A 25,833-nucleotide genomic window follows, 5' to 3' on the forward strand; every position below is an offset into this window, starting at 1 on the left:
AATTCCTATTCCTACACAAAACACAAGCTCCTGCTGGAGTTAACTAATAACATTTATTATATAAGACCACGTAGTTCTACGTCACCATTGCGTACAACCCCATAGGACTGTCCCTTGACGTTTTATGTATGTATTTATGATTTTTTTTTGTTTATTAATTTATTTGATAAGGCTCAACCGAATTAACTTTACAGAACCGAGGATTCTTGGTCACTATACAATACATCTTAAAACTATACTCAAAAGGTACAACACAATAAACACTTTATCTTCCGCTATCCAAAAAGCCTCCTCCATCAGAACTGGAGCCGCTTGCAGTAGTTTCATTGTATGGCAAATTGTTATACGCCAACGAGGGTCAGAGCGCGTCTATTGAAGCAATGGACGCAAAACGTGGTCAGCACTCACACACTCATCACGAAACGGTTGCTTTCCAAAGTCGACGACGCATCGACCGAAAAAACTGCTGATGAAGAACAATGAGGAGGACCACACAATGGTTGCTGCCGAGAAAACAGACGATTGCGTAGCACACATCGAGAGTGGCCTGCTTTTGTCGACAGCCGATTGAACACTGATGTATTTATGAATGTATGTCAGATGTTTTTCAGTACCCATGATTAAGCTTTGATGTCTTTGAATTAATAAACCTGAGAAATCCCTTAAATACCTAGCACGTGAACGTTGACCAACATGTTCAGCTCATTTAATTAACGAGAAAGGATTTTAGACTACACTGATGGCTTCGAAAGCAAATAAATGATAACGAAGAGCCATTTTCCATCTACCACGGACCAATTATAGATAGCGAAAAATTGAAAATTAACTCAAATTGTTTCTGATTACTTGCGAAGCATTTTTCCACTGGAGATATCAAAGTCAACAGAGGCAACTTTCCTATCTGCGTTCCTTTAGCAACGATGCGGACATTAGGGTGCCTCATTTTGAATAAAAAAAGGGTTAAATTTCTTTTAGTTCAACCCCAAAAACAAAAATGCGGCTGTGCAAAAAATGGTAAAGATTAATGAAGGTTCAGAGGTTGGGCAAATGATTTGAAATTGTTATGGGAATTACTATGGAAGAATTTTAAAAATCACTTATATCGCCCTAACTTTAGTTCTACTGGTCCAAAATTGAATATGTTGTTGATATGACAATGACCAAAAAGCTTATTGTTGTAACGCTCACTTTCACAGCACATTAAGAAAAGTAGAATTGCTTAAAAAAATACAAAATATGGTAGATTGACAGATGAAAATGTAAAAAGACAACAGCACCAATCATCACAACAATAACAGGTTTGTTAATCATTGTCATGACAATCACACTTCAAATGGTTTAGATCGTTTGAACAACTAAAACAAATTTCCCAAAGTAATTCACTGAAATCTCCATACAAACTTCAATCCATTGGTGTGACCTCTAAACCTTCATCAATTTTTACTATTTTTTGCACTGGCTCATATTTTGAGGTATCGAACTAGAGGGTGGCCAATAAGAAATCAAAACTTTTTTGTCTTCTCAAAATGAAGCACCCTAATGGACATTGAGAGAAGATTATTATCTCGAACCGTATCCTTTTTTATTGCACTCGAAATATTTTCTGCCCACTACTGTTCCGTTTCCAATTACGGGCATCTTAATAAACACTCTTCAAAATAAGTACAAGGGCATCTACACCTCACTATCTACTAATTGTTCAGAGCTCTGCCGGACTTCTAGGCGAGATTCTTCTCCCTGAAAACGCTAAATTTTGTAACTTGTGGGAATTGTTCCTCTTCCATCAACCATTCCGGACATTTAACATTGGAATATTTCGGAACCGTTTCAAACAAATTCCATTCGAATACGCCCGTAATTGCGATCCCGAGCGGTATTTCCAGGGTGCAGAAAATCAAAACAATAACGCGGTCCCAGCCCACGCCGTTGAATGCACCGAAATGGAATGTAATGGGTTGTTATGAGGCAAGAAATCCCTTTTCGCACCCGATCCCAAATTGCAGAGCCAGAGAGAACGTGGCGCTGTGGAGATCGGGGAGGTGAAATCCATTGAGCCAGTTATTTACATTTGTGTTTGAATCATTTTTCCTTCGTTTTACGGAGGGATATTAAAATCCTGTGGTATTTAATGTTTGGCCACGGGATCTCATCACTTGGGTGGATAAGGAAAAGGAAAAGGAAAAGGAAAATATTAATCTTCTCTGTTTCGGGCTGTGTCAAAAGATGAAAAGAGCAAGCCGACAAATCATAACGGGCACACAAACAAAATGTGTGGTAAATATTTGTGTTTGGCTTTCTATCATGTTGCTGGTGCGGCTACCAAATGGCGTAGTGTATTAGAATTTGATATTTCATTATTTGCGCTAGGAAAATGTGAATTTTTTAATTTAACTTGCTGATATTTATATCACAACATGACACCGTACTGTGGTCTCGAAAGTGGACTCTATTTGATAGATCTCTTTGTCGATATTATCTGTGCCGTAGATGTAAGTCTATGAGATCCAGGATTTTTTCAAGAATTAACAACTATCAGCTGTGATACAATTGAGACTTAGATTGAAAATTTCAATTGAGGACAAGGTTGATAGAATCCACAAATGGCCGTTGTCATGGCTGATTTACCTTGTAAAATTAGGCATGATAGTCGCCATTTGTGGATTGCAGGGATGAATCACTATTTGGAGCTTCGTTCATTACTTTTTAATAAAGAATGCTAACATAATGACCAATATTATTTTCAGTTAATCCAGCTAACAGAGATATATTAACTAGTATCCTACTCTTTTTTCTTTGATTTCTTTTCCGTCGATCTTGTTTTCCGTACTGAGCACCAATGCTAGTAATGCCAGGGAGACAGCTCCAACACCTGGACCCTACCTATCGACCCATGAACTCATGGACCGGGGACCAACAGATTTACTTCCCTCAGAAAATTCGGACCACGCCGACTGGGAATGAACCCCGGCTCTTTGGATTGAGAGAAAGTCTCGCTTACCACTATACAACTGACGCCGCTAATACTAGTATCCTCCCGATCAAAATTCAATAAGTCACTCTGGCTGGCAAATGACTGGTATAATGCGTACCACCGGTACTTTGCGTACTTGAAGGTTATAAAATAGACCCGACACGCAAGTGAAAGTGGTCCTTAGCTTCTTGCCCAGTAACTCCTATGCATTCCTCCCTGCGGCGCCGGCTGGGGTACGAGTAACCTTAGGGAAGATCGGGTAACCAACCCCGGTGGGAACTTTGGTCGTATGCTGACAGGGAAGGGGGAGCTGCATCCTTTTGGAGGATGTGGCTAACAAAACCCGAGCGTCTGTTCTCCATGGTAGGGGCGGCTCAAACAGCGTCTGACTGGCATCCAGCGGCTGAATACAAAATGCTTCTCCCGGAAAGCTATACCCAAGATGGCAGTCCCATCACGGCGGATAGGAGACCTTAGGCCAACCACCTACTGTCTCCGAAACCTTAAAATTGTTACAGAAACCAATAGTGAAAGATAACGAACTGATTTTATGGCAACGACTTTTAGCGCTAAACAACGGACAAAGATTGGAACATGGAATGTACTTACGCTAGCTCAACAGGGTAAACTGGCACAACTCGCCAGTGAGGCCCGCCGTTTGAAGCTAGAAATCCTGGGACTTAGTGAAGTCCACTGGCCGAACTTTGGAGAACACAAGCTGCCTTCGGGACAGGTACTTTTATATTCTGGTATGCGAGGTGAAAACGCTCCGCGACATCGTGGAGTTGGCTTTCTGCTTAGCGCCAAAGCACATGCTGCTCATCAATAAGAGAATAATCGTTACCAGATTCAGAACACGGGTCCGAAACCTTAACATAATCCAATGTTATGCGCCAACCGATGCTGCCGAATTGCAGGACAAAGAGAACTTTTACAGTCTACTGAATGCTGCCGTGGATAAGACTCCAATAAATGATATCAAGATCTACACAGGCGACTTCAATGCGAAGATCGGCTCCGACAACTCGGACTATGAGCGCATTATGGGACGCCGTGGTCTCGGAGATAAGGGGTTATACGGTCAAAATTTGGTCAATATCAACTTGACGTATTTCTTTCAATTTTGCATTTAAAAAACCTGAACACCCCTTATTTTGAAGGTGTGTGTGTGTAGAATGTTGCTCCTATTTTGATTTTGGAATTCACTCTTCAGTTGTCAAAATGCCGTCCAAGCAAGAAGAGCAGCGTATCAAAATTTTGCAAACAGCTTCCGGGACAGGAGTTTTATATGGCAAAAGGAAGGGAAAAGGTAGCAGATGTTTTCAAGCACATGAAACTGTCAAAGTTCGCAAAGAAATATCTTGTTTGGCAAGCCATCTGTACCTGTGGCTTGAAAAGCAGCATTTTCATAGCTTCCGGGACTGTCAACCAAGAAATTTAGTGTTTGAATAAACGTCTGCTGCCTTTCCTGAAGAAACACGGTTGTTCCGTACTGTTTTGGCCGGATTTGGCATCTTGCCATTACGGTAAAAAGGCAATGGAGTGGTACGCCGCCAACAACGTGCAGGTGGTTCCCAAGGACAAGAACCCTCCCAACACGCCAGAGCTCCGCCCAATTGAGAAATACTGGGCTATTGTCAAGCGGAACCTAAAGAAGACCAAAAAAACTGCTAAGGGCGAGCAGCAGTTCAAGGCAAACTGGCTTTCTGCGGCGAAGAAGGTGGACAAGGTGGCTGTACAAAATCTGATGGCAGGGGTCAAGCGTAAGGCCCGGCAATTCGGATTTGGAAAAGCGGAAGCCTAACTGAATATTTTTCCTGAATTTTATACTAACTGAACTTGAAAAAGAAATTTAATTTGATTTTTTAAATAAACGATTTCACCGATTTACACGCGTTTTCCCTTGACCAAATTTTGACCGTATCACCCTTTATGAGCGAGAACGGCGAGCTGCTTGCAGAGTTTTGTGGCAACAACGACATGGTTATCGGGGGTTCGCTCTTCCCCCATTGTCCAGTGCATAAAGTCACATGGGTCTCCCGTGATGGATATACAGAGAACCAAATCGATCACATCTGCATCAGCCGAAAATGGAGACGGAGCCTTCTTGATGTTCGGAATAAACGCAGCGCTGACATGGCGTCTGACCATCATCTCCTGGTCGGTGAGATCCGCCTACCCATTGCGCGGGTTCAACGGCGGGAGGAGAGGCTCGGGCGGCGATTCACCACACGCCGACTGGAAGACCCAGCAGTGAAGAGATCGTTCATCGAAAAACTCGAGGCTCGCGCAGCTAAAATCCCGAAGGTGGCAGCGTAGAAGAACAGTGGACGAGCATCAATAATGCCTTTATTGAAACAAGCGAGAACAACCTAGGTGAGCTGCGCACTCAGAGCAAGGAGTGGATCACCGATGAAACCTGGAGGAAGATCGAGGACCGGAGAGAAGCAAAAGCCGCGATAGAGCGAGCAAGGACCCGAGGAGCCAAAAACGAGGCTCGTCAGCGGTATTCGGCTCTAGAGAGGGAAGGTTTACTGTATACGGGACAAGCAAACTTCTCGAAGTTTCACCGGTCAACCAACCATCAACATCTCGGCATGATCCGTCAAGGGTGAGGCGCATTACTCGCGTCAACACTAAAGCTCCATCATTGCAGGAGAAAGGTTTGCCATCTGAAGTATGAAGTCCAACAAAGCCCCGGGGGTCGATCACATATCAGCAGAGATGCTCAAAGCTGACCCCATGCTAGCCTCACAAATGTTGCATCAACTATTCGTCAATGTCTGGGACACCGCGACTTTTCCGGCCAACTGGATGCAGGACGTCTTGGTAAAAGTCCCCAAGAAGGGGGATCCAACTGTATGCGACAACTGGCGAGGCATCATGTTACGCTCCGCATTATCTTGGAGCAGGTCAATGAGTTCCAAGAGTACCTGTACTTGGTATTCATTGACTACGAAAAAGCTTTCGACCGACTAAACCACGAAAACTTGTGGGGCGCTCTGAGACGCAAGGAAGTCCCTGATAAGATCGTCATCCTCATCGAAGCGCAGTACGAGGCTTTCTCATACAGAGTGTTGCACAACGGAGCTTTGTCTGACCTGATTCGGGTAATCGCGGGTGTGAGGCAAGGATGTATATTATCACCGCTACTGTTCCTCATCGTAATCGACGAGATCATGGTTGGAGCCGTTGACCGTGTACCGAACTGTGGGTAGTTGTGGCAGCCTATTGCTATGGAGCATCTCAACGACTTCGATTTGGCTGATGATGTTGCGTTATTAGAACAACGGCGCATTGACATGCAGAGTAAGCTCGACGACCTTGTGGAACGCTCTTCTGAAACAGGTCTAACCATCAACGTCAACAAGACCAAATCGTTGGATGTCAACACGGAAACCGTTCCAATTTCACGGTAGCTGGGCAGGCAGTGGAGAAAGTCGAAAGCTTCCAATATCTTGGCAGTCAAATAGCGTCGGACGGTAACACCAAGACAGCCAATTTGCGAAATGTATGGAGAGCGAATCAGATCAGATCAAAATCCGAATTTTTAACTCGAACGTGAAGTCTGTGCTGTTATACGCCAGTTAAATATGGTGACCGATACCTGCGGTACATAATTCGTGCCTGGTGGCCCCACAATTGGATTTCAAATTCCGAGCTTCATCGTTTGTGCCATCAGAAGCCGATAGAGTCAGAAATTCGTGAACGGAAGTGCAGGTGGGTCGGCCACACACTACGACGGAGCGGAAACGAAATCTGCAAGCAAGCACTGGATTGGAATCCAGCAGGGCATCGCAGCAGAGGCAGACCCAGGGGCTCGTGGCGGCGGAGCCTAAACAGTGAAATTAAGAACTGAAATTTGAGTTGGGCACAGGTCAAGGCCAAAACTAGTAATCGCCCAGGATTGAAATCTTTCACAAAGGCCCTTTGCACCCCTGGAGGTGCGCAGGATCGTTAAGTAAGTAAGTAAGTAGAGTCACTCTCTGTGTTCACACAGAAGCTACACTCGAGAGCGCTCTCAAGTGCACCTTCAGTGAAAACACATAATGTGGCTCTATGGTGCAGAAATTTTGAAGTTTGATCGGGAGAATACCTATTTTAAGGTGGGTTGGTTGAAAATTTAATTGGACATGCCATTAGCTTTCTATATTAAAATGTAATGAACGGTGCTCCTTGAATCTGAATTATATGTTAGAATTCTTGTGTGAAGTATATGTTATATATCTCTTCTTATATGTATACACACTACCAAAAAGTCATGTAAATTTCCGTCTCCTGAGACCGACACATGCAAGCGGCCCAAATGACATAAGAATCAGTTGAGAGAAACGAGAAAATAAATTCAATCAATCGCACTTTTCGTCGAGTTGCGTTGAGTTGAGGTTTGAGAACACTTAATTTTACATGACATGTTTGTTTACGTTCCATAATTTACGTCAAAGATGGATAAAATAACTTCTTTCAGGTAAATGCTTTAATTGATACATTTGCATTTAATTTTCTAATGATTTTTTTTTTACAGATTCTCATAATAACATTACAGCCATATCCATTGTTGAATCCAACGATATTTCAACGATTGAACTACACTCGTTTGTACAACGCAGCAGTGGTATTGAAAACTTATTCAAAGCTCTCCAAATTCCGAAGTCGTTGCTGAATGTCGATATGGAGCAGTGGAGTAGTTCCATCGAGTTTAAAAATGCCAAAAGACGGGTTCAATGTTTGGAAGTAGTTAATGATAATGCAGAGCGTGGTATAGCACTGATTAAAACATACAATTCAAAACTATCAACGGATGAAGATCAAAAGCAGGGCATTTTACAATTAGTTGAAGATCATCGAAAAAATTATAAGAGTACCAGGAAATCTGATTTGGTGTAGCTAATAAGGAAATATATGGCAAAGTATAAAACAAGTATTTTTTCATCTTTTCAGGCAAATGTTCCTCTTGTGTAAAACTCATGATTCCCAAAAAAAAAACAGACTAACGCAATTCAAGATATTTTTACAATTGATTTTAGAAATTTCTGATGAAAAGTTATGGTTTTTCATATATTTTTGAATTTTTGGACCACTCTAATGAAGAATAATTGGACCACCCTAGTGAATTATTTCGTATTAGATCCTAAATGGTGGTTTAATTCGATATATAAGCAGGTTGGAGACAATTAATCATATTGTCGAGCAGTTTTGGGACAACCTTCTACCAGCGATTTTACGGAAATGAAACAATAAATTCCAGATTTTTCAAGCATATAACAAATAAGACCCTATTTTCTCGAGGTTGTAGAAGAAAAAATATCAAAATATTGTTCCACGTTAAAGTTCGAGTCGTAGGAAACGTCATTTTAAACTGCTCGAATGATGTGATCCATTGTGAACAGTTTTAGAAGCCGACTCATCAATCTTCTATATTCCATATAGAACTCATGAAAAAATTCTAAGTCCCAGAAAGTCGATTTTTGAAAAAAAAAAATTTTTAGGGATAACACCAAATCTTGACGTTTCATGCATTTTTAGGACATTCGCAATCAAAAATTTTTTTTTTTTGATTTCCGAAATTTCATGTACCCCTACCCCCCCCCCCCCTTGAGAGATTTTCGAGAGTGAAAAAAGTCAAACTTTGACGCGTTTGCGCCACCCCTAAATCATGTCCGATTGAGCTCAAATTTTGCATAGGGTCATTTTGTATATGGTTTGTTAGCGAAATTTGATGGTCAAATTTTTCCCATACATTCATTGGCAGTCTAATATACATATATGAATTTCTGTCTTTCTGTCTTGTCTGTCTTGTCTGTCTTGTCTGTCTTGTCTGTCTTGTCTGTCTTGTCTGTCTTGTCTGTCTTGTCTGTCTTGTCTGTCTTGTCTGTCTTGTCTGCCTTGTCTGTCTTGTCTGTCTTGTCTGTCTTGTCTGTCTTGTCTGTCTTGTCTGTCTTGTCTGTCTTGTCTGTCTTGTCTGTCTTGTCTGTCTTGTCTGTCTTGTCTGTCTTGTCTGTCTTGTCTGTCTTGTCTGTCTTGTCTGTCTTGTCTGTCTTGTCTGTCTTATCTGTCTTGTCTGCCTTGTCTGTCTTGTCTGTCTTGTCTGTCTTGTCTGTCTTGTCTGTCTTGTCTGTCTTGTCTGTCTTGTCTGTCTTGTCTGTCTTGTCTGTCTTGTCTGTCTTGTCTGTCTTGTCTGTCTTGTCTGTCTTGTCTGTCTTGTCTGTCTTGTCTGTCTTGTCTGTCTTGTCTGTCTTGTCTGTCTTGTCTGTCTTGTCTGTCTTGTCTGTCTTGTCTGTCTTGTCTGTCTTGTCTGTCTTGTCTGTCTTATCTGTCTTGTCTGCCTTGTCTGTCTTGTCTGTCTTGTCTGTCTTGTCTGTCTTGTCTGTCTTGTCTGTCTTGTCTGTCTTGTCTGTCTTGTCTGTCTTGTCTGTCTTGTCTGTCTTGTCTGTCTTGTCTGTCTTGTCTGTCTTGTCTGTCTTGTCTGTCTTGTCTGTCTTGTCTGTCTTGTCTGTCTTGTCTGTCTTGTCTGTCTTGTCTGTCTTGTCTGTCTTGTCTGTCTTGTCTGTCTTGTCTGTCTTGTCTGTCTTGTCTGTCTTGTCTGTCTTGTCTGTCTTGTCTGTCTTGTCTGTCTTGTCTGTCTTGTCTGTCTTGTCTGTCTTGTCTGTCTTGTCTGTCTTGTCTGTCTTGTCTGTCTTGTCTATCTTGTCTGTCTTGTCTGTCTTGTCTATCTTGTCTGTCTTGTCTATCTTGTCTGTCTTGTCTGTCTTGTCTGTCTTGTCTGTCTTGTCTGTCTTGTCTGTCTTGTCTGTCTTGTCTGTCTTGTCTGTCTTGTCTGTCTTGTCTGTCTTGTCTGTCTTGTCTGTCTTGTCTGTCTTGTCTGTCTTGTCTGTCTTGTCTGTCTTGTCTGTCTTGTCTGTCTTGTCTGTCTTGTCTGTCTTGTCTGTCTTGTCTGTCTTGTCTGTCTTGTCTGTCTTGTCTGTCTTGTCTGTCTTGTCTGTCTTGTCTGTCTTGTCTGTCTTGTCTGTCTTGTCTGTCTTGTCTGTCTTGTCTGTCTTGTCTGTCTTGTCTGTCTTGTCTGTCTTGTCTGTCTTGTCTGTCTTGTCTGTCTTGTCTGTCTTGTCTGTCTTGTCTGTCTTGTCTGTCTTGTCTGTCTTGTCTGTCTTGTCTGTCTTGTCTGTCTGTCTGTCTGTCTGTCTGTCTGTCTGTCTGTCTTTCTGTCTGTCTGTCTGTCTGTCTGTCTGTCTGTCTGTCTGTCTGTCTGTCTGTCTGTCTGTCTGTCTGTCTGTCTGTCTGTCTGTCTGTCTGTCTGTCTGTCTGTCTGTCTGTCTGTCTGTCTGTCTGTCTGTCTGTCTGTCTGTCTGTCTGTCTGTCTGTCTGTCTGTCTGTCTGTCTGACTGGCCACTTTGCCAGGATCCAAGCGACAGAGACAGTAGCGCTGCACTTGAGCGAAGGTGGAAGCAACGCATAGAAAAATGAGCAAATACACAAACCTTTCTTCTGAGGATGTAATCTTTGCTATCAAATTCGTTCGAAGCATTTACCTTTGAGTGACAGATGACGCAATTGTACCTGTCTCATAGCGGTCGTACGAGAAAATGGAAAACTTGCTATTCTTCTTGATATATTGTATTCGCTTTTCGAATGGGCTCCATACGAATAAGTAAAAGTGACTTACTCTCTGAGTAAGATTCCTTTTCACAATTTCGCCATCTACTGCTCAACAGGCTTGCTTCCACTCACTTGCTATAAAAAATGGTTTTAGATGTTATAATGATATTTTGTACATATTAGATACAAGAAGAGGTTGAAAGGCAAGTGCTTGACACATAAAACCTGTCAAATTCGCTTGCAGATAGTCACAATTAGCGACTCGCGAGCGCTCACTCTCAGTGAACGCTCACGAATAATAAAATCGCTGATTGTGACACTTTGAATACGAAACTGATAGGTTTTATGTGTCAAACACTTGCCTTTCATTATATTCTTTTATCTAACAAGTAATTTTTTTATTTATAACATCTAATGATTTAAAAATTCCGAAAATCATTTTTGTATAGCAAGTGAGTGGAAGCAACCCTGCTACTCAAAGGTGAAAGCTCCGATCGAATTTGATAGGTTAGTTTATTTGCTGATTTTCCTATGTGGAGGATCTACCTTTGCTCTAGCGCAGCGCTACTGCACGGCCAATGAGAAAACCCAAAATTGGAGTTTAGTTCACTCATAATCGCCAAAAGTGCAGGAACTTAGCGATGAGTAAATTTGCCTTATGTTTTCCTGTGGAAAACCTCAAAAATCTGCCGGAAAAGAGGAAAATTGACGAAAATTTTACGCAGTCTAAGAGTAACGGGTGTTCAATAAAAAATGAGAATGATGTCCAGCGCTCTTGTGAGAGCATCGCGACTAAGTTGCGTCGTACGGCTGACCAGGGCTTCTTTTCCAATATTCATTGACGTTTTTTTGAAGAATAAACATTATGTTTTTAATAAAAAATACTAAATTCGTTGAAATTTTTTTTACTGTTATATGACAGAAAAAAAATCTCATTTTTTATTGAACACCCGTTAGTACCAATATACTGAGTGAATCCAATCTTTACTTTTCTCATATTTACGAAAAACCCAGAAAACCCTGGAAAAACACGAAGCAAATTTATTCATCGCTGAGTTCCTGCACTTTATGTGATTTATAAGTAAACTAAACCCAAATTTGGCTCTTTCTTATTCGTCGTGTGTACGTGTCACTGACACGCTATTTCTAAACTACCCAAATTTGGGTAGAATTCATCCAGATCGGTCAAAACTGAAACTACCTAAAAATCGGTAAACTATGTTGGGATCGACAAGGTGACAAATGTAGAACATCGACATGAATCCGATCGGCTTTGTTCAATTGTCAACTTGTCACTCCCAACACAGTTTACCCACTTTTGGTAAGATCAGTTTTGACCGATCTGGGTGGATTCTACCCGAAATTTGGGTAGTTTTAAAATAGCGTGTGGATACTGACAGCAGAGCTGCCAGTCTTCCCGAGCAGCGTACTTTCATCACAATAAGTTACAGCAACTTGTTTATGACTTAAATAAGTCGTATATAAGTTTCTACAATTGATTTGCGACAAGCGTGCTACTAGGGTTATTGACATGTTGTCTTCGAGTTAACTTACTGTTATGCTAGGTTAGTATCATACAAACTACGAGAGCGTATTAGGGTGCATTTGCAACAAACATTCCAACTAAAATACAGTCATGCAACATTCACCCTAAATTGATTTTTGTTAGATGGTTAAGAACCTCATGACGAAGTAAGCTAATTGTTTGGGGTCGAAAATTTTGAAAAATATAATATAATGTACTTATCGTGGCAACCATCTGACAAACTTCTACTGACGACATCAACGATAAAGGAACATCTACATGCTTTCTAAAGATGCAGAGCACATTTTATGATCTAAAATCTACATCAAAACACTGATAGAGACATTCTGGATAGTTCCAGCGAAAGTGAAATTGAGAAAACAACGAAAATTCAACGTAACAAGTGTGCTATGAACAAGAGAACAAGAAGAAGAGATACGTAAACTTGGAAACTACAAGAAAGGAAAGTAAACTCAAAAAGGGTGTTGAAAAAAAAATATAATCGCGGTACTTTCTGTTTGTCAATCTGGATGCCAACGGTTTTGGCAAATTGGCTTACTCGCTGCAGTAGGTCGTCCGCATTCGAGAGCAGCTGGTTCTTCTCGCTGACGGTCCGCTCCAGATCGGCGATCTTGGTGCCCTGCGTCTGGACCTGCTCGGTCAGTACCTTGACCTGCAGGGCCATGGCTTCCTTGTCCGATTGCAACCGGCGCAGTCGCTCGTCCGTGTCCTGACGCTATTTCGGTGGAAGAAAACAGAAGGAAAAACAATGTTAGGCAGTGATCTTTGCTAAATAGGAGAATATGTCAAGCGATTTAAGGGTACGGTTCTTCGCAAAGCTCTCACTCTAATAGTGCCAACCTGACAGTCCTTGCCCCACATGGGTCGGCTGTGCTCGCAGGAGCAACAGGGCGGTGGCTGTGGTGGGTAGTACGCACGATTGCAGCATCCACTGGAGCAGGATAAGTCCTGGGTGCTGCTAAGGGCTCCGTTGCTGCCGTATCGATACAGTTCCGCCTGTTGTCGGCGGTGGTAGTCGATCAGCCGCAGCTCCTCTCGGCTCTGGTGGTGGTTGTTCCAGTTCCAGTAGTAGTGCGGATCCCAGTGAGAAACTGGTGGTGGCGGTGGAGGTTCCCATATCCCCGGGCTCTGCCTTTGACCATTGTTATTGTTGTTGTTGTTGTTGTTGTTGTTGTTGTGGTTGTTGTGGTGGTGGTGATGACTACTTCCGCTGCTGTTGTAGTTGTGGTAGATTCCGGAGTCATTGTGGTGTTCTTGAAAATTCCAAAGTTTATCATTCGATCCTTTCACACTGGTCGATCGCTTGCTGGAGGATTTACCTTTGGAGTTCAAGCTCAAATTGCTGGAGTGGGAGTCCTGTTGTTGGAGTTCGGAGGAAGAGAACTTGTCTTTGAGCGAGTGGGTGCTTCGACTTTTGGAGTCCCGCTCGTGGCGATTCGCTCCTAGATGGCGTCTTCTATCCAGGCTACCCGTCATGGGACGAGGAGGTTTGCCACAGCCGAGAGCTCCCGGTTGAGCCAGCACTGGGCTCAGGAGATTACGGTTTAAGCTGGGTTCATGGCCGTGAGTGTGGCTTCGGCTTGATCGACCTCCGATGGTGGTGTGAGAAGTCGATCGACGGTCCGAATCGATCGTAGCTTTCGGTGCTTCGGAACGGTTGTTAACCCAGGTGAAATCCTCGTCACGGCACGTAGAGTCATCTGAGGGGAAACAATTTCAAGGTTTTCAGTACACACAGCGATAAAATCTGGCGAACTAATTGGAAGAGCAGTTTGTTGTGGGTGCTTTGAAATTTATCCAATATGGATCGATTTAAAATCAACATGATAACATCTACCGCACGCCAGTTGTGTGGCATAAATATTCGAAACCATTCCATTTCACGAGAGTGGTTTTATCATAAATTAACTAATTCCATTCCATTCAACCATTTCTCCCAAACCAGCAGCAGCAGCAACAATGGGGCTCTGCTGAGTTATTTATCGAAGCCAATATTGCTGCGAGCCCTTCAATGTTGGTCGAAACGTCACCCCCTCGTTCGCCTCGAAGCAGCCAAGAGAATGCAACATAAATTCTCCAATTATAAAACTATGTGCAACAGGTTTTTTTTTCGATCCGATTGGACGGTCGATGGGCAGCAGATGCTGTCGAGTCACCGCCGTTGGCACTGCGGTGTAGTTGATGTTGGAACAGTTTGGTTCGGGTTTTGCACGCTGCTGGCCTATCAATATGCAGGATCTGCAGTTTCACAAAAGCTGTCACAGCTCTTCATTTAGTGTAGAAATGTATGTGACAGCAATCGAAATTCTCAACCCTTAAAATACAAACTTCAACATAGGGGAAGTGACGGCTGCGGCACTTCTTTACCTATTATCGTCAGGGAGTAAATGAAATCGGTATTTTTTTACCGAAACAGCTGAATGTTCGGTAAAACTTTTAAATATTCATTTTAAAGCCTTTTTGCTTAAAAATAATTTCAAAACACGTAAGACGAACCAGCCCAAGGCTGAATGTCTCTTTAATAAAGAAAAAAAAATTCAAAACACGTTTTTGTTCAAATGAATAAATCTTGTAATTGTAGTGAAGATTTTGCTTTAAAATAGCTTTAAAACAATTACCCACATTTTTCCGAACAGTTAAGCTTCCGATATTGCGGTAAACATTTCTAATTGTGTTCTTCTTTCTTCTTCTTCTTCGCATTTCAAGCTTATTGTATATCGCATATTAGCTTATTGCGTGCTCTCAACTTAGTGTTCTAGATGCACTTCCACAGTTATTAATTGAGAGCTTTCGATGCCTATACCATTTTTGCATTAGTATAATTGTGTGGCAAGAATTTTTTTTTTTTTTTTTTAACTCTTTATTTGTTCCAAATTCAAAATAAATTACATTTCATTTTTAACCTAGGTGCTCCAGTTACTGCAGTAACGTACCAGCCTTAATTCTTATGATATATATCTAAGTGTTTTTACATTGTTCATGTCTTGGCAATTCAGTATTTTAAACAGGTTTTTAACCTGCATGTCAGTATAACAATTGATATCCTAAAACTAAAAACTAAAACTAAATCTTATCTAAGTATAAAGGGAATTAATCGTTGCAATTGAGGATTGCAACGATTTTTGCCTGAAATTATTCATTATTTTGTTGGACATTAGTTCTAAAGTCTCAACATTCGAAATTCTATGTACCTCGGTAGTACTGTACCAGGGAGGCAACTTCAAAATCATGTTCAGAACTTTGTTCTGAATCCTTTGAAGTGCTTTTTTCCTGGTAGTGCAACAACTAGACCATATTGGCACAGCGTAAAGCATGGCCGGTCTAAAAACTTGTTTAAATATTAGAAGTTTATTCGTCAGGCAAAGTTTGGATTTTCTGTTTATAAGAGGATACACACATTTAATATATTTGTTACATTTGGCTTGAATGCCCTCAATGTGATCTTTAAAAGTTAATTTTTGGTCAAGTATTAATCCAAGATATTTCACTTGGTTTGACCAGGAAATTGGAACTCCGTTCATAGTGACTATGTGACTACTACTAGGTTTCAAAAACGAAGCTCTAGGCTTATGTGGAAATATTATAAGTTGAGTTTTGGAAGCGTTGGGAGAAATCTTCCATTTTTGTAAATAAGAAGAGAAAATATCTAAACTTTTCTGCAGTCTGCTGCAAATAACACGAAGCGGAAATGCCTGTGTCATCAGCGAACAAAGATTTGTGGCAACCCTGAGGCAAATCAGGGAGGTCCGAAGTGAAAATTTTATACAATATAGGCCCAAGAATGCTACCCTGAGGAACTCCTGCTCTAACAGGTAGTCGATTAGATTTGGAATTTTGATAATTTACCTGCAGAGTTCTGTCAGTTAAATAATTTTGAACTAATTTCATAATATAAAGTGGAAAATTAAACTTTTTCAATTTAGCAATCAAACCTTCATGCCAAACACTGTCGAATGCTTTTTCTATGTCTAGAAGAGCAACTCCAGTTGAGTGGCCTTCCGATTTGTTTGAACGAATTAAATTGGTAACTCTTAAGAGTTGATGAGTAGTTGAATGCCCATGGCGAAATCCAAACTGCTCATCTGCAAAAATTGAGTTCGTATTGATGTGAAGCATCATTCTATTCAAAATTATCTTTTCAAAAAGTTTACTTATTGAAGAAAGCAAACTTATTGGGCGGTAGCTAGAAGCTTCAGCTGGATTTTTATCCGGCTTCAAAATTGGAACAACTTTTGCATTTTTCCATTTATCAGGAAAGTATGCCAAATGGAAACATCTGTTAAATAATTTTACCAAGAAAGACAAGGTACTCTCTGGGAGTTTTTTGATGAGGATATAGAAAATTCCATCATCACCTGGAGCTTTCATATTTTGAAACTTTTTAGTTATATACCTTACTTCGTCCAAATCAGTCCCCCAGGAATCATCAAAAATATTTTCCCGAGAGAAAATATTCAGAAAATCCCGAGCAACCTGATTCTCAATAGGACTAGTAAGACCCAAACTGAAATTATGGGAACTCTCGAATTGCTTAGCAAGTTTCTGAGCTTTTTCCAAATTTGTGATCAAAATTTTACCACCTTCTTTAAGCGCTGGAATAGGCTTTTGAGGTTTTTTCAAAATTTTTGTGAGTTTCCAAAAGGGTTTGGAACTCGGGTCTAATTTAGAAATATTATTTTCAAAAGTTTTGTTCCTCAGGGCAGAGAATCGCTTTTTAATTTGTTTTTGCAAATCCCGCCAGATAACCTTCATGGCAGGATCGCGTGTTCTTTGATATTGTCTCCTACGAACATTTTTAAGACGGATCAAGAGCTGAAGATCGTCGTCTATTATAATTGAATCGAATTTAACCTCGCATTTTGGTACTGAGGCAGCTCTTGCTGCAACTATAGAAGTAGTCAGAGATTCAAGAGCATAATTAATTTCATCTTTGGTTTGCAAAGGAATGTTTGGATCGAAGTTATATTCCATAAATGTTCGATATTGCTCCCAATCAGCTCTATGGTAATTGAAAGTAGAGCTGTTGGGATTACAAATTATTTCTTGGGATATTTCAAAAGTTACTGGAAGGTGATCAGAACCGAAGTCAGCATGGGTAACCAGTTGGCTACAAAGTTGACATGAATCAGTTAAGACCAAATCAATAGTGGAGGGATTTCTTGCAGAAGAAAAGCATGTTGGGCTGTTTGGATATTGAATAGTGTAATAACCTGCAGAACAATCATCAAACAGAATATTACCATTGGAATTGCTTTGAGCATTATTCCATGAGCGGTGTTTTGCATTAAAATCACCAATAATGAAGAATTTAGACCTATGACGGGTAAGTTTCTGGAGGTCACCCTTGAGAAAATTCTTTTTCTGGCCTACGCATTGGAATGGCAAATAGGCAGCTATAAACGTAAGTTGTCCAAATTTTGTTTCAACAGAAACTCCCAAAGTTTCAAAAACTTTGGTTTCAAATGAAGAAAGAATTTCATGCTTGATTCGTCTATGAATAATGATGGCAACGCCACCACAGGGTCCATCAAGACGATCATTTCTATAAACCAAGTAATTTGCGTCCTTCTTAACCTTATGGTCAGGTTTAAGGAACGTTTCAGTTATAACGGCAATATGCACGTTATGAACTCGCAAAAAGTTAAATAGCTCGTCTTCATTATCTTTAAGAGATCGAGCATTCCAATTTACAATATTTAATGCTTTAAAATCCATTACTGAATTTTAAAGTCATGACAATATTATTTGCAAATTTTACTCCAGTTTGAATAGCATCAAACATGGAGTTAGATTTAAGCATATCAGAAATCATGTCAATTAATGATTTCTGTAAAAATTCCATTTTAGGGGCAGTAATGCTTCCTAAGTCAAAATTGTCAAAATTTCCGTTAGAATTACTTTGGTTAGTATTTTGATTTCTACCCGGTGCAATGCAGCATAGGTAGCTCCATTAACTCGCTGAACATTGTTAGCAGCGAGGGGAGTAGGTACAGATGAAAAATTTGAAGCAGGGGTGATATTTGTACCTACGGGTACGAATGTAGAATTTGTTCCTCGCTGACCGTTGTTAACAGCAGAGGAATTTGTACCTGGTCGGAAACGTGGAGCGTTTCTTACCTGTCGGTTAGAACGAGATTGTAGGATCGCTTTGCGAGTCTTACATTCCCAAAAATTGGATTTGTGATTTTCACCACAATTTGAACATTTAAATTTCTTAGGATCTTCCTTCACAGGACAGTCGTCCTTTGCGTGAGAGGAATCACCACAATTCATGCATTTAGCTGGCATGTAGCAATTTTTAGTTCCGTGACCCCATCCCTGGCATTTACGGCACTGGGTGAGGTTTTGGAAATTTCCTCCAGTCTTCCTGAAGTGTTCCCACTTCACTCGGACATGGAGCATAAGGCTAGCTTCTAAGGCCTTAAGGTTGTTTAGTTCACTAGACTTGAAGTGAACTAAATAAAAATCATTAGAAATCCCGTTGCGCGAATCGCCAGGACGGGATTTCATTTTCATTTTGATTACTTGGAGTGGCACAACTCCAAGTAATTTTGCCAGTTCATCTTTGATCTGATCCAGGGATTCACCACTGGGCAGTCCTTTCATGACAACCTTTGACACACGTTCAGTTTTGGTGTCGTAAGTAAAAAATTTGTGCTTCTTCTCAGTAAGATACTTGAGAAGACATTTAAATCCGTCCAAGGTTTCAGCCAATACACGGCATTCACCCCGACGTCCAATTTGTAGTGAAAACTCAACTTTCACGAAATTCAAAAGTTCCATGCGAAGAGCATGGAAATCGGAAGTGGTTATCACAATAGGGGGAATCTTTTCCTTCTTGGCATTAAGCCAGGAAAGTTTACTAGAATTTTTCTTGGATGATGGATCATTCTCATCATCCGTGAGCAAATCAAATTGAATACTCAAATTAATTTCTTCAGACGGGGGGTCAAGAGTTTGCCCCTTTCTTTTGCGTTTAGGCGCCATGGCGGCAGTAAATTTTTTATCCAAATCGACTTCCAAGCAGATTACTATAAGAATCTGAAGGATCGAAGAGGAATTTTCCAAATCGATATCCAAGAAGGATTACCTCGGGTAGGGTCCAAACAAGGATCGAAGAGGAATAAAGTTGAACAAGGTAGAAATTTTACAGTTTGAGCACTGAAAAGTGCTGTTTAAATTTGTTGTAGCTTTAGGTAGTAGTAACACTTCCTTCAGCAAAAAGCAAATAGATCCGCACGGCAAGAGAGTACGATGCGGACTGTGTGTGGCAAGTATAATTATACCTTATGCCCAGGGAGGTCGAGAAATTTTCCAACCCGAAAAATTCCTACACCAGACCGGGAATCGAAGCCCAGCCACCTTAATCTTGCTTTGTAGTCGCGATAAGAGAGGCCCTAAGTGTGTAGAGTGTTCAATTTTTGTAAAACGATTAGCTCTGGAAAACGATGCACCTTAATGCAAAAAAAATCAGAGCTGAAGGACTTCATTTACCCCCCAGACTATAATAGATAAAGAAGATCTGAAGCCATAATTTCCAAAGGTGTTCCAAACCAGTAAAATGCGTGTCGATTCTATGACACAGCACGCCTGTCTCGATGCCGTGAAGTGAACTTGATCGTAGCGTCGCCATGAATTTTTGTAGATTTCAATTGCTATATTACATGTAATCTAAAGACTGCATTTCCAGATTGCAAATTCCAATATAAAAGTTTAAAGAGTAAGCATTAATCATTCTGTACTGGTAATCATACTTCAAAATATGTTGCTATTAGTAATGTAAAACTAGATAAAACTGGATGAATTCTCATAAAAGTGAAAGATTTCAAACTTTAACTAATTCAAGCGTAACTATTCAAATCGACGTATCTGATTTTGTAAACAATCACTTCAATCGACGATTTGTGGCAACTGCTAGCTCACTCACAGAAACTAACACACTAGAAAGGGAAAGATTTCCCTACCTGTTGATGGTGTTTGCGTGGAAGAGTTAGCAGTTATGACAAATCGCCGATTGAAGTGATTATTTACAAAAGCAGATACGACGATTTGAATAGTTGCGCTTGAATTGGCTAACGTCCAAACAAACTGGAAAAATCCAGTTTAAACTGGAATGTTGGCATCACCTTGGGCATCACTGCTCTGTACATCATAATACACGATAAATGGAAAATCGTGACAATTATTCCTAAAAGTTATCATAAATAATTAAATAATTATATAATCGAAATTCGCGATATCTGCGGCTCTTGTAACAACAGTGGAATAAAATCTCCAAATCCTCTTGCAACTCTCCTCAGAATTTCACTTTGATTTCACTATTGATCAACATTTAAGCGATTTTCAGTAGTAGGCGATCATTACGCGTAGTTTCAGGATTTTAATCCTATCATCTTAAAGTTTGTCGTAAGGTTAATTCTTTTCTCCGAATTCCCATAAAATGCTCCCTGAAATTCCTTCAGATATGCTTTAGAGTTCCATGCAATTTTATTCATAACTCCCATAATAGCCACTTCAGAACTAGCTTGACATTCACCTTTACAATTGTCTTGAAACACTTTTCAAAATTTTCTCCCGAATTCCATTAGAATCATCCTTGGAATTCCTCATCATAATTCAATGCTTCAAAAGTAATAATCCTAAAAATTGTATCATGTCTAAGAGCTATCATTTGTTTTATAAATCTGAGTACGAGTGTAACAAACAAAAATATGAATATATTGAACATGACGCACCCCTCATTTTGAAGGTGTGTGCGTGCAGAATGATGCCTCTTATTTGATTTTGACATTTACTCTTCAGTTATCAAAATGGTATCCAAGCAAGAGGAGCAACCTAGCCGGCAATGGTGGTGTAGTGGTAAGTTTTCTCACCCCAATGGGTCTGGGTTCAATCCCAGCCGAGATCGATGGGATTTTTCTGAGGCATAAAAATCTCTGGTCAAGTTGGACCCGGCCCATGTTGTGTTGAATGGGTGAGACATCCTACGCAGGTGTCGAAACTGCCTTTCTGCACATTCGATTGCCGTCAATGGATGGCAATCGATGCCTGTCGGTGATTGGCGCTAGATTGTAGGACAGATACCAAAGTTAAATAAAGGAATGAAGAAGAAGAAGAGAAGCACCGCATCAGACCCAAAAAATGCTGTTGGAAGCGTGAAGCAGTTTAAGGTGTTCTGCGGCGAACAAAGTGGACGAGGTGGCTGTACAGAATCTGATGGCAGGTGTTAAACAAAAGGCCCGTTAATTCGGATTTGGTTTACCAGAAGCTTAGCTGAATATTCTTTCTGTATTTTATACTAATTGAACTTAAAAAAAGAAAAATAAAAAATAAAAATAAATTATCATTAACACGTATTCTTGTTTGACCAAATTTTGATCGTATCACGTTTTATGACGTAAAAATCTCACCAAGTTCAAGAATGTGATAAAATAGCCTAGCCTAAACATCTTGAAAACTTTCCCATTTTTCGATGATGAATTTTCTTAGTTTGAGAATTCAAATTTTATTCCATAGATCTCATTGTTTTCAACTACATTTGGATAAAATTAAAGTTCTGAGACTTGTAAGAACATTACAAATTTTAGACGTCAAAAATTAAATTATGGAACATAATTTTACAAATTTTAGTTTGCAATCAAAATTCTGAAAGTTAATATGATTTCTTGAATGCGGGTGTTCTGCATTAAAAACAAAATTCCGTACCTTTCTTTCTGGTTACAGCAAGCAGGCTTGATGGAGCCTCGCTCGCGAGTTTGAAATGAGCCGAGCCTAGCATTTTTCTGAGGAGTAGAATGCCTACTGCCAAATCATTCCACTGAGCTTCAGTGCTGGTGAGCGAAGGGGGATAAAATGAGAGTGAGGTTTGCTGCCATTCATGTTCATGTTTTCTATCACACGCTCTTATTCTCACTCTGAGTGAACTCTGAGCTTCTTGCGTCGAATAAAAAAGTCATGCGGAGTCTCGAAAAGCGCACCTCGCTGAAGTTCACTCTCCCTCTCTCTCGAGGAGTTTTTGTTTACTTCTTCCATATTCCTGTCGCCACTCACTCGAGGTGAGGGCTGGCTAAACTAGCAGGACAAGAGTGTTTTAAACCCTCCGGTGAGTTTGAGGAGTTTCAGCAAGCCTGACAGCAAGTGCAGAATTGAATTTTTTTTCATATCATATTTAGAGCAGTTAATATGAAGCCAGGGAAAATGTTGGACTCCCGAAAATAAATCGGGAAAAATCCAGGAATTTCATTTCAATTTCATGTTCTTTCAAAAAATATGTGTTAAGGATGGTTTATTAAAGACTGAATTAGTATTTTTTTTGGCCGAAGATGCATATTTTTGCCAGAATAAGCTCTTGGTGCAAATGCTCTTATAAACATTGATGTCTATTGCTGAATTCACGCGTTTTAAAGCATGCATTCGCAACTAATCTTTAGATCATTGCAAGGACTGAGTTCAGCTCATTTTTTTAAAGCTTAGGCAGATATCGACCATACTCGGCGATATTGACAACACAGCTTTCGTCACTCACTCGAGCCAATAATTATCTTCAAGGGAAATCCTGTTAATTGTCAGTGATAATATACAGTAGTCGAAGTATACAAGCAGGGATCGATCGCCCTTTAGGGACTTTTTCGTTACGTTTTAATATAGTGCTTAGATAGTTAAATGCTATTAATCACTCTATCAAAATTTAAAATGTTTTCACTGAAGGCGCAATTAAGAGCGTGCTCGCGTGCTCCTTCAGTGAAATCATGGAGTGTGACTCTACGGTACTATCATTTAAGATTTTGAAAGCGATATTAATAGCATTAAACTATCTATTTTACGATGGATTAACTGAAAATTCAACAAGATTGTACGTTATCATTATCTAATAAATAGTACTGAAAAGCCCAGAAACAGCGATCCATCCCTGTGTACAAGCACCTACGTCCGTAATAGCCTGGATAACACTAATGTGTTAAAGAACGCACCAAATTATATTTTTGCTACCAGGTGAATTTTTGGAATTGACGATAAACTGCATGAGGTTTTGACGAAGGTTTCTATGAGAGTCAATCTCAAAAATATCGCGTGAAAGTTTTCAATGGCAATGACAATTCTCAGCACTGGCTGAGAGAACTTGTTCAAAGGGTTGTTATAATTTGAAACGAAGACAAAACTAAATTTGTGATGTCGCTGTTGAGAATCAGAATTCAATTTGTGATCGAATAGATTTTGAACCTCTTGAAATTTTTTTACTAGTGGATGTTCTCCGTCTGTAACAATTCAGTTCTTACAATTTTTAGAGCACAAAAACTCAAAGCGATGCCACTGAAACCCGATGCTCTTTGAACTGTCAAAACTGAGTGAAAACATCATAGTGTTATGTGAACTGGAAGAGGAATTATATCACTACCTTATTGTGTTCCGCAGCGAATACCGCAGAGAATGATATAAGTTGGCCATGCAGACGATTAAGTTTTCGAAGGGACGTATCAGCTTTTGTAAACAATGCACTTTATCGTCAGTTTGGCGTAACTGGTAGCTCGCTCAATATTACCATCAGATAGGAGAAACTTCCCCTACCTGATAGTGCTGTTAGTATGCGTGGGTGAGCTACCAGTTGTGCCAAACTGACAATCAAATGCATTATTTACAAAAGCTGATACGTCCCTTCGAAAAAGTAATCGAAATTTCGTGTTCTCCCAACAAACAATTTTAGCTGCAGATTAGCTTATACAGCTAAAATTTGCCTTATGCAGCTAATTTTTGCCTGTATAAGCTAAGCTGCAGCTAAAATTGTTTGTTGGGTGTGTACGCTTTCGACTATACCACCAAGCTTATTTTTCAAATTTCTCATGAAAGTCATCTCCGAGCAACTTTTAAACCTTTTCAAGATGCAAGTTTTATAGCAAAAGTTGTTGTCTGTATTGTCGCGCTTATGTTAAATTCTCATTTGGTGACGGTCGAAGCGCGCCGCTAATAAGCGCGATGCAATCCCGCCCATAAAGATTATACACAGGTGTGTAACTTTGATAGTATTTTATAGCAGCGGCTTGAGGAGCGAATCCTGGATAAAGAGCCGCCGTGTGTTAAATCAATGGGTGCAGTCGTACGGCCATAAACAGAAAACAGATGGTATAATCCCTTTTTGAAAAATTATCCTGCCACACAGAATACCTCTTCTAATAAAAAAAGGTATACTCAATTATAGTAAAATTTTTGAATAAATTCAAATTGATTTTAAACGAGTTCAAAAAAAAATGTTTTTTTCTTCATATTATTGAGAATCACATACGCCTTTTAAAATGCCGTAATTTTTTTGCTTGCCCCAACCAGAGATATTAACGTCTGAAAAGGGCATATTTTTAGTAGAAAAACGTAAATAACTCTTGATCGGCGAAGATATTGACAAGCTCTGTGTAGCAAAAATTTGCGCCTTTTAAATATCTAAAAGTTATTTGAAGACACCTTTGCTAAGAAATTTGAAAGAAGAAAACTAGAGCAAAACAACTGTTTTTTTTAGAGACACCCTAACTCAATTCAAGTAAATAGCTCTAAATCGGTCAATTTAAGAGACACAAAAGAGTATTATACAAAGTAGTATTAGTATTATACAAAATTGCATGAAATTAACTCAGCTTTAACTTTGCCGAAATATATACACCTTAATTACTTCAACCAAAAAAGTTAGATTTTTGTTTTTGATGATAATAAGAACCACCCTAGAATTCATTGTCATAGATATGAGTGCCTATAACTATAACTTTAAGAAACAACTTTGTAGAAGAGACTTTTGGACTAAAGTTTCAATTTCAGGCTCAAAACATATCCTTCCACCTAAATCTGCATTCTGGACCACTGTGCATTGCACCGGACCGCAGCTCGGTATATCTCATCCTCCGTTCATGCGGTCTCCACTAACATTCTGCGATGATGAATCCCACATAATTGTAAAAAAATCTTACATTCCCCGGTTGGGTGTAGTTTATGAATGTTAGCTTTTAGAAATCGGTGGATTGAAGTCACAACATTAGTTGCTCCCTAATCTAAAATCGCTCCGTAAGCAATACTCCGAAATTGTAAATACAACTCATATTGTTTGCCTTGCCTTGAAAAGAGCTAACATCGGTGGGGGCCCGCGATTTGGGTATTGCGGTATATACATATTCGTTATCTGCATTAAAAATCGAACCGAAATATAAAATTTCATCAATTTTGGTACACTGGAACTATTTTAAATAAGTACGATTAAATTATCAAAAATCATCATCTTAGCGCCCCTTGGTAGGACTTGGAAGCGAGCTGTCAACGAATAGATTTTGTGTCAACGGTCAAAAATTTAAATCTTGATTTAAAAATCGAGATGAATATCTACGGGATCGATAAAAATACCGTTGTGCTCAGAAAACGAAGTTCTATCAGATCAGAAATCGGTTTATTTTTCGAAGTTAAACAACCCCTTTGTGGGCACCACTGACAGCTCATAATTTGTAAGCAAATGGAAGATTCAAGCCAGAATTTCTAAAAAGGTGTGATTGATATTTTAGAAATTCTTAATATTTTGCCTACAGTTCGTGAAACATAAATGTACAACTACAAATGTTTCAGATATTGGTTTCAATCTAAGAGGAAGAGGAGACAATAGGGGGACTTTAATGCACAAATTTTCATGTCAAACGCGAACCAGCGCCTAATTGGTCGGGCGGAGGTATAGAAACGCGAGAATTTTTACAATTTGTAT

The 25,833-nt window shown here is 39.9% G+C and overlaps 1 protein-coding gene across 15 annotated transcripts in view; it reads right to left on the minus strand.

The window, feature by feature from the left end:
- Positions 1–25,833, minus strand: part of LOC135706297 (liprin-beta-2-like) — a 163,627-nt gene that overhangs the window by 41,002 nt on the left and 96,792 nt on the right. For 8 of the 15 annotated variants that reach the window (XM_065227877.1, XM_065227875.1, XM_065227878.1 and 5 more), the window contains 2 exons: positions 12,936–13,810; positions 12,601–12,825 (listed from right to left, as the gene is read on the minus strand). In XM_065227877.1, the coding sequence (XP_065083949.1) occupies positions 12,601–12,825; positions 12,936–13,810 (1,100 nt within the window). The remainder of the gene's footprint in view (positions 1–12,600; positions 12,826–12,935; positions 13,811–25,833) is intronic. The other 7 variants (XM_065227869.1, XM_065227876.1, XM_065227868.1 and 4 more) reach the window with 4 other exon arrangements.

The sequence above is a fragment of the Ochlerotatus camptorhynchus genome, unplaced genomic scaffold (genome assembly GCF_037179485.1).
Source record: "Ochlerotatus camptorhynchus isolate MF236.1 unplaced genomic scaffold, CSIRO-AGI_Acam_v1.1 ptg000277l, whole genome shotgun sequence".
NCBI classification, from domain to species: Eukaryota; Metazoa; Arthropoda; class Insecta; order Diptera; family Culicidae; genus Ochlerotatus; species Ochlerotatus camptorhynchus.